At 34.6% G+C, this 10,510-nt stretch overlaps 1 protein-coding gene across 1 annotated transcript; it reads right to left on the reverse strand.

The window, feature by feature from the left end:
* Positions 1-279: 279 nt before the first annotated feature.
* Positions 280-3,216, reverse strand: LOC134794804 (uncharacterized). Its single transcript, XM_063766599.1, has 3 exons — positions 3,069-3,216; positions 787-1,012; positions 280-466 (listed from the first exon to the last, which is right to left on the reverse strand). Exons 1-3 carry the CDS (start codon positions 3,073-3,075, stop codon positions 304-306), a joined length of 396 nt encoding a protein of 131 aa, XP_063622669.1. The 5' UTR covers positions 3,076-3,216; the 3' UTR covers positions 280-303.
* Positions 3,217-10,510: the final 7,294 nt, after the last annotated feature.

Genomic DNA, 10,510 nt, shown 5'->3' on the forward strand with positions numbered 1-10,510 from the left:
AGTGACTTGCGCTCTGTTACATAAAGAGCGACATCTGAGATAGCTCTATTGCGACACCGGTGCTGAAGGTTTTTTTTTAATACCATGACGGTGGCAAACAAGCATACGGCCCGCCTGATGTTAAGCAGTCAGCCTTTAGCCTATGGACGTCTGCAACTCCACAGATGTTACATGCTTGTTGCCGACCGTTAAAAACCTATACACTCCTTTTTGAAGAACCCCATACTGAAGGCTGTGGTTATAATACCTAAAGTTATCGCTATACTTTATACAAACTCGTCACATATGTGTTATTTTTTATTATTATAACATGATCCTGTATAAATGCGTGCAGTCGTTAAAGATCTTCGCGGTCCGACAGACGTCCTGGTTGTGCGGCGATTCTTTAGCGAGCTTGATGCACCGAGAGCCCACGTCGGCTATGTTGTTCAGCTGAACCAGTTGGTGCGCTGTTTCTACACGTTTTCTGAAAGATAGTTTATATTTGGGTGGTAATAAAAGTACATGCAATCTTCCACATCACACTGCGAAACTGCTCCCACGAGGCTGCGTTTTCCTTCTGGATGTATATTTCCATTATTTGAGCAAGGATTATTCCTTTGGCTTATGGCAATAAATGGTGGCTAGAATATTTTATATCACTTTCTATCAAATCTACTTTAGTATTGTCGAGCTACAATACTGCTGCAGTCGAAAAGACGTTAGCCTTACCTTCTCCTCAATTGCGTGTATCTATATAAACGGGGCGCATCAATATGATCTGTATAAAGACTTATCTCAACTTACTTATAAACATCCAGATTGAACAGCCCATTCGGCGTCATAATCCCGAACTTCTTAAGCACACAGAAGATGATGCACGCCTCGTCAGACTCCTGGAACTCGACCTTCTTCGGCTTAGGGAACATATCGGAGAGACAGGACTCCACGACCATGTCGCTGAGCCGGTCGTGCGTGTACATTACGGACATCTTTGCAGACGCGCAGCTTGCCAGAAGTAGAAGGAATAATGCTGGAACAAACGTCTTGTTCAGTACTTAGTAGTACAGTCAGCAGCAGAAGTTGGTAAGCGGGCGAGGTATTCAAAATGATTTTGACGCGACTTTATTGTTAAGAGAATAAGAGCGTGTCAAGGTAATTTAGAACACCTCGCCCGCTTAGCAACTTCTGCTGCTGATTGTACCTTCAGCTCCAGGACTATACATATAGATAGATCTACCATTAACTGAAACGGGAAGGAATTATTATGTTCAGCAACGGACTGGTTGAAGGCTTGGCTGAATGAAGTTGATTTGCATTATGTTAAGTAAGTAAAAGTGTCATGTACCGGGTGTTGTCGTATACACTAATTTTACTCTTTAAGCGCCACTTGCACCATCCCACTAACCCGGGGTTATCGGGTTAAACCGTTAACCCAGTCTCAAATTGTACTGGTAACCATGGTAACTCCAGGTTTACCATACAGGTTTAGGTAGGCCATGGTAACAGGTAAACCCCGGGCTAGTGGGATGGTGCAAGTGGCGCTTAATAACTAAGATTTTCTTCTACTAGAAAATCGCCACGCAACTTCTTGATCAGCTGCCTAAGATAAGTCGTAGACCTATTATAAAAGTAGAAATCATTTTTTATCGGAGAAGGAGGAGGAGGAGGCGGAGAATAATTTTATTATTGAGTATATTATGCGTGTTGGTTTTTAAGCCAAGTCACTAAGTATTCCGTAATGCTAATAGTTTATTAACTAGGCCAAAAATATGCTTCCGCTACTTATATTTACCTATCAATCAGGTTTTAATGCTCTTCATATTGCTAAAGTTGTTTTTTCCTCGTTTAGGTAATTCACAATAGAATCGTAATGACTAACGGTTTGTGACGAATAAAAATAATATCCACATCAAATGATATTTTATTTATAATAAATTCAGTTTATGAAACGATTTTATTTAAAAACATACACAATTCATAGAAAAATCTTAACATACAATCTTTCATTACATTGAGTTCACAATTTATTTAGTTGTCCGTTAATGAGATGGCATATAACTGCGTACAATCATTAAACACTTTTGCTTTCTTACACACATCGTGATCCAAATTCATATTATTGATGTTCTTCGCACACGTGTCGCCCACATCCGATATGAGAATCCTCGGATCATATCTATGTATAGCCGCCACTCTCCTGTAGTAATTTCTTACGTTAATCACTCCGTCGTTAGTCATAATCTTGAACTTCTTGAGCACACAATGTATTATGCAGGGCACGTCGTTTCTATCAATACGTAGGGGATACTTGTAGAGCTTGCGCGGATACATCTCGCTGAGGCAGTCTTGGACCACCACGTCACTGCTTTTATCGTGAGTATACAGTATTGATAAGGATGGTTCGTTGTCCAGCTTATTCGAGAAGAACTTATAAGCGTTCACTGTTAAGGCTAACGATAACACCACGATGATTTCTGAAATGGTTGTTAGAAATAATTAACCTGCACTTGAATGTCCCACCTCTCAAATGTTGGACACCACTTCGGAACTTGCGGGAGCGGTTACTATAGTTGAAGTTAGAAGGTATTTAACAGGGTTACATTAAATTCTTTTAGATACTATTTATTAATTATGCGACGCTCAACACTAAAAACTGAAGTAGCAAGAAGATATCCTTAAGAGTTTCAAAATTAATTATTCGACGTAGGAACTTGACATTCACTTGGATATTAGGTTTCTTTTTAGAAGTAATTATTAATGTCACGACCCATAACGCGCAATAAAGTAGGTACTTACGAGATTGCCATTTAAAATTATGATACTTATGTAACTTTACCCAAGAGCAGAGTAACACAAATGGATTCTCTAATCCCTAGAAAACTTTGTTATGATCTACTACAAAAGTTTTAATCAAAAGTTCCATTTGAACATTAAAAAGATTCTTTTGTTGCCGTATTTCCCCCGCGTTCCTGCGTCCGTTTAAGTCGGATTTCTTTTACGATTCGCTTCCATTACGTTACATCGTTTCGCAATAAAAAAGTATCATTAATATTCCGCATTAAAACTTTCTTAATTGTTAAACTTACTTTCCATTTTAACTTTTCATGTATTCACTTTATAGCTAGCACTGCATTGTACCCTCAGCGCAGTCGCGGATACTGTGCAAAGTTTTCTTAGCTGTGTTTAGGCTGTAATGCGTTGTTTCGGAAACCAGGGCTTGTTTTATGTATTCTTGTCGGTAAAGGAAACAATGTAGCATTGTTAACGGCGATAAGATCGGTTTGGAGACGTAAAATAGCTTGCGCAGGTGTAGATGAAGGTTATGTAACTAACCCTGTTTCTTTAATGCACGTTTAGTTATGTAGTTCAGGTTGCGAATAGTGATTATTGTAATGTTTAATGGTATGGTAATGTTTCTTTAAAAAAAATTATCCAAACTCATTGAGTAGGTAAATCAAAAATACCTGTAACTTATAGTGTACTTAATAAAGAAATATTTTTTATCAATATCCTAAAACTGATTTTATTGTTACCTATAAACCTACCACCACAAACCACATAGTTCACAAGTCCAAATTTGTGTGTAGGTAAGTACTAATTATTGTGTTACTGTTATGCAAACATTTCTTTCAGAGCTATTGTATGTTTAAACGAATGTCTAATATTTTTGCACGATTTTCAGTCTAAATGCTAGAAATAAAATTATCTCTATCGTAACTGAAATTTTAAGTGGGAGGTGAAGTATTTATATATCTTAAACTCTCAATAAGGGAGTAAGTAGCATTAGGTATATTTAACATATTTTTTTGTTATTTATAATGCTTATGCATTCAGTCTTCTTTTCTCATTTCATTATAACCACAGCCATTTTATTATTATTTAACCGACACATGCCTTTGTCCAATTTCCTCGTGTCGTGCCGCGAAAAACTAAAAAAAAACAGCAACAACTCATTATGTATTTATTATTTTATGGCGTCACAAGTTTAAGAATAGGTATCTGTCAGGTATCTTAAAGTATCGTATAATAAATTGATTACTAATTTATTTGCTTGCTTACCGTACCTAATTGCAATATTTCCTATTGCGCTATACATTTTCCATTGACGTCGGTTAGTAGTACTTGTTATTGCCTAAGTTATGACCAACAAGGAGAAAAACTGAGGCTGTTAGCACAAAATTATGGCGGACGTAAATCTTATTTAATCATCTTTAGATAGCAACAACCTGTTTTTTGTCCGCCTTGGATTCTAACATAAGACAAATGGCCTGTAGGATAGCACATTAATATTTTCTGGAAGAAAGATATTATCAAAGTAATATAGTCCAAGAGCTTAGAACAGTAGCAGTAAGTAAAAATATCTTCAAAATATTATGTAGGTACGTAAGTAAAATGAGGGAGAATCAGGCCTCTCAAAATTGGAAAATTTATTAACGTTAAATATGGCCTTTGCTGTCCGTTTGCTGCGTTCCGCTACCGTCGACATAGGATATATTAAATGAAATCGCATCTTATTCGCATCTCGAGTCCCGGGTGTCCACGGGCTACGTCCTCTCATAGGAGTGGCCCACAAGTTCATAAGACCCATGGAGGGTGAGTTACATATTGCAGACATTACTATCGCCGTTGGAGGATCTATTTAACTCGGGTCTCTATGGTTCCCCATAACGTTTTAAGTCATATTGTATTGTTTGTCCGAATTTTCGTTACGGTAGTCATAAATTGGTTTTTCTCAGAAACGCATAACTTTACAGGATTGCCGTAAAACAAATCTAACCTAACCTATCTATAGGATAACCTTGCGAAAATCCTGAAAAGGTAACGGTTTCAGAATTATGACTAATGATAATCTGACAATCGTTACATTGTGACATTCAATAATTATGTCAAACAAAGGGATCCGATTGAACTCGCGTAGCGGATTCGACGCGACATACTCTCATATGGGTGGTCAACAAATTAATGGTGAGTCTGATGTCTGCAATATATTACAGACATTACTATCGCCGTTGGAGGATGTATTGAAGTCACTTCGTTGGTTCACCGCGTTCCTATGAGAGGTAGTTCGCGTTGAACGTAGGAAAGGAACCTACAAGCCCCTAGCTCTCGGTCTATAGTGTTTTTGTGGATGCGTATTGCGTAACGTTGTCATGATATCGCTATTCTAGACTACGTGATTTATTTGCATAGAAATTATCACCCTTATGTTTTTATTTTCACTATCTGTGACTTATATGAGCATAAATTCGTCCTAGAAATTTTTCCTTACAATTGTGTAACCTATATTAGAATCATGCTGCGAATATAATGTTGAAGTTAATTTTACACAATTTACTTAATACATGTGGAAAGTCTCATAAATGTTACATGCATGTTGGCAACCTTTCTAAATTAAGAACAGGATTGTGTTCTATTATTAATATTATTATAGCGATAGTGAATACGTAACCAGTTTAAATGTTACGTAGGTCAATTACGTTACGTATATGTAGTTGTATTCAATTTTGAACAATATAAATATTACAATAGTATTTTATGCAATCGTGATATAATAGAGAGCTTTCCAGTCGAGTACCGTGTTTAGACAACGAAGCTTGCTGTGTTGTCTAAGTAAGGTACGAGATAGAAAAGCTTGATTATATCACTATTGTATACAATACTTTTTCTACGCGTCAACAAAAATAATACTTTAAACTAGTAGAATCATACAAACAAACCAAACCAAAAGCTAAGATAAGCGAGCAGCCGCGATACCTTCATACTGGTACGCGGCTCAGCGGGCTGGTCAACAACACCTTCTCGTAACTCATGGGGCCCTGGTACTTGCTCCGCGCTAAATTCAATTTTTAGACAGTTGTTTTCTCGATTTCGGCCACCGTAGCCTATGGAGACTAACAAGCAACGCTAAGTGGTTTTCGTAGTCTATGTATGTTGCTAAATTAAGGGTCCCACATGCGCGTTTCTGACTTATGAAGCAATTGTTTCTACTATACAACCTAAAATAAATAATTATTTTGAGCTATGGTTTTGTTTCGTCCTCTTGATCGCGGCGAGCTGTGATTGGTCAATTTCATTATAGTTGACTAAACTGTATCGAAATGAATATTCTAGTTGAGTTGGGAGCCTATACATTAAAAATACCCAATTGCAGTTTGGTATAAGAAATCTTAATTCAAGAATTACAGTCGACGAGTAGAAAAATGATATTTCTATTGCTCAAAATTAAATCACAAATGATTGGGAGCACAATGAAAATACTTAATCGACCTTCAAAATGGTTTATTACATATGGCTCTTTGTGTCGTTTCCAAGCAAAAGGTGCCACATTCTCGCTTGCCATAAGGACGCTCTGACAGGTTATTCGTATAAAAATATAAGCAAATTTCGTCCTTGTGGTAAGCGACATTGTGGTATTTTTTGCTTGAAAACGTCACATTCTATTCTATCATTCTATAATATCAATTGTAATTTAATTATTTGCTTTGTATCCGACGATCGCTATACGATAAGTAAGTAATTGCTTCTGTATTCTTTTACATTAACCATGAACATTGTATTGAGAGTTCAATAAACTAAACTAAACTAAACATGTGGCTATATTTTTATTGTAAGTAGGTAGAATAAAACTTATTATTTTCTTTCAATCATCGGATAACAGTTGTTGTATAATATAAAGAACAATCCTTTTTAATTTACAATAACTATCACATCCTTGTTTCTGCACTTGTACACTTTTCACAGTAGACGTAGTTTCGTAGTGATCTACGTAGCAAGCTGACGCGAAGAAAATAATTGTTATGCATAATAAAAATGTAATAGTAAATCCGTTTCTAGTCCACATTATTTTCAATATTATATGATAAAGAGTTTCACCATCAGAAAAGTATTAAATATCTCAATATGATGAGTTATCAAGGGAAAACAAAAATAAAAATTTATTCAATAAAAGTCAATACAACAATAAAAACACAAAAGACTATAACAACTTAAGACTAGCTCAAGCCTAGTAGGTAGGTATATCCGTTTCTTTCTGGGATTTTCTAAACCGAATACAAAAAATAAAGCAATAATTATGTACAAATAGGAATCATAATTACTAAAAGCATGTATTCAATTTTATTGACCGAGAGTTTATTACACCTTAAATATAACAATAAATATATAAATAAAAATATAGGTAATTATTTACCAGCATAAATGAAGTGCATATACATTAGGGTGTTTCATTTTTCGGAATTTTCGATTTTCATCTGACTTTGCTTGAATTCTTGTTCTAACTGATAAAATAATATTATACGTTAAAAAAAATTAAAATCGGTCAACATTTAGAGGTTGCACAACATCAACAAAGATTTTTCAAATAACCAACGACTCTACATCGGAGGGTAGAAAATGGTTTAAGCGGGTACCATCCAAGCGGAGAGTAGTGTGATACTGAACCTTCTACATATAAATAAATTTTAAAATTAGTAGTAAACTTGGATTTTGGTTACTCGATAAATGTTCTAATTAAGATTATTCAGTTTTTCCACCTGTTTCCAAAGGAAAAGTGCTTTTATCGTGTTTTAGACGCAAAATTCAGTTTTCTCATTCGATTTTAGTATCAGTTCATTATATTTTGTCATTTTAGAACATAGTTCATTTTCATGCAATGTATGGGGTTCTTACTCTACCTTTTCAACTTGTGCAACCTCTAAACGTTATTCGATTCTTTCAAAAATTGAAATAGATAGTTTTTAGTGTGGGGAGACTCCATTGGTGAGCAAAGTCAGGAAAAATATTACAACTTTTTTTTTCTCCATACAAAAGTGAATCACCCTAATATACATACAATACAAATCAACAAATTAACAATTTTTTGTGTAGTAAAAAGGATGAGACTCAGCCAGACTACACTGATTTTCAGTGCCCAGCCAATAAACATATATAGCTAATTCCTAACTAAGTTATTTAAAATAACGAATATAATTAACTAACTAACTAGCCAAAGTGTTTCGAAGTCGTCTTCAGACAGCAGTACTAAGTGTCCTTATTCTGAAACAAATTAAATTAATAAGTAAGTAGGTACCGAATACGTTTTTAGGGTCCCGTTGCTAATGGCGTAAATGAAATTCTTATTGTTTCGTCCTGTCCTTCCGTCCGTCCGTCCGTCCGACCGTGTGTCACAGCCATTTTTCTCAAAAACTATAAGGTGTACTTTAATGAAACTTAGAGTAGGGACTTAGTTTAGAAATTATAATTTTAAAATATTATTTAAAAAAAAGTGCGAAAATAGGGTAAAACTCTTCGTGAGATATATTTAGGTCTAAGAACCTCATCAATTTTTGAGATTTATTTATAATACCTAATAAAAAAAATCTCTTCATATTATTATTACCAGTAAGTACATTCTACCGTCAGTAAAATAATGATTGACACACAAATTTATCGCCCATGAATAGTTATCAAACAGTTATTTATTTATTTAAACTTTATTGCACAAAACATAAAAAAAATACAAATGGCGGCCTTAATGCCTAATGGCATTTTCTGCCAGTCAACCATCGGGCCAAACAGAGACATGTAAAAATTGTGCAAGGAGAAGAGAGGAATTTATTAGAACAAAGGAAAACAACTTAACAACTAATAATTCTGATAAACTATACATATAGAATACACGAATAAAAATACTATGGTTATTATTTTTCACCACACCAGCTCGGAAAGGCTTACTTTGCACTTCAAAAACGGATTGCTATCAGTAATTCACATTTGAGGCAAAGTAATCAAAAATTTTGAGTTGTTTTCTTATGTTTGCTGGTAGAATTTACTTTTAAATGATGATTTTGAATGATAAATATTTAATAACATTCATTTGAATTTGATTCGGTTTGATTTTATTTGATATTTTATATTTAATATTTGGTTCGGGTTGGTGTGGTGAAAATGTTTATGTTTCACTCGGGGGCAAATTTTGTTTAACCCTCGTGCTTCGAAACTCTCGCAACGCTCAAGATTCCATTTTTCGAACCCCTCGCTACGCTCGTGGTTTTGGAATCGTTCGCTTGCTCGGGTATCAATATTAGCACGAGCGGTTAAACAACAACTTTGCCCCCGAGTGAAACAAATAACTATTAGAGACGTCACTTAAATACTTTAAAATCAATTAGACGTCTAAGGCTTAGACTCTAAGCACTTTGTTGGTGAAGTCATTTGGGATGATTTACGTTTATTGTAACTGTCTTTAGTCTGCGTTATTACGAAGGGCTGAAGTTTATTAATGTTTAGTGCTCCTTCAGGTCTCGTTAATGTCAAAGTATGAAATACTGTTATAGACTTTAGCTTTTGTCACACCGATGCTGGTAATTTATATCTCCTAACTTCTAATACTTATAAAAAAACATGTTTTTAACAAAAACAAATCTCGATCAATCGTAAATGACTTTAACTAAAAAAATAAATACTTAATAGACGACAACAGTGCCTAGCCTAGACATTGTTTATCTATTTTTTAAATGTGTATAGGTACATATTGAAATTTAACATGTTTAAAATCATGAAATAACACTATGGAAACGAAATATATCGCGGAACGAAAAATATAATTAATTTTGATAGAGGTAAATAAACGTAAAATAAAACCTATATATTTTTTCCTCAGTCACCCTCACCCGTTAACCCCGAAACGTCGGGATGTATTTTAAATTTATTATAGGTACGCGATATAATCCGTTTCCATAGTTTTACTTCATGAGTATCGCGGGAACCTAACTAAGACATTATGTAATGAAATTATTTTTAAATCTCGAAACTGTTTGGAAATGCCCGCAATGTTTCAGAGTCTAATTGCAACAACAATTGTGAAACCCAGATTGAAACTCTCGAAACAAAATAAAACCGATGGTTTAAAAATAAAAATAAACGGTATTTAGGAGGCATCTTTATTCTTGCTCTTTACGTCATTCCTCGTCCAAAATTGAGTAACTTTATTTTCGACGTTAAAAATATCTATATTTGAACAAGAAATCGAATGTCTGTGATATTCTCCTTCGTTTATGACCGTCTTCAAAAACACATTTCCGTCTGTCTACCTGTCTGAAGTGTATTCATCCTTACTCGTCCTATCATGTCAAACACGTCTCGAAGACATTATCACATTTTTCTCTGGAATTACCTACACAATAATCATCACTTAAAATGTTGTATACGTATAGAAACTTACAAAGTATTGAGATCAACCAAATAACCACTGAAAAATATCATTTATAATAAGATTTTCATCATTCTCATCAATAATCGCAGCTTTAACGAACGAGTCACCTCAAAAACATCTGACATTACAATATCTAGATTGTCTATGAATCGTATTGTTGGAATGACACTTTGGCGTCACGTTTGTTTAAATGATAAGACACGTAAGAATGAATAACACTTTACTTAATTCAATTAATATCGGAGTAATTTGCGTTCCCATTTTAGTAATCATATTCAGTATGTTGTAACATTAATAGGTAAGTAGGTACTTTAGGTTACACGTTATATTAATTGC

This window comes from Cydia splendana, chromosome 11 (assembly GCF_910591565.1).
Source record: "Cydia splendana chromosome 11, ilCydSple1.2, whole genome shotgun sequence".
NCBI lineage: Eukaryota > Metazoa > Arthropoda > Insecta > Lepidoptera > Tortricidae > Cydia > Cydia splendana.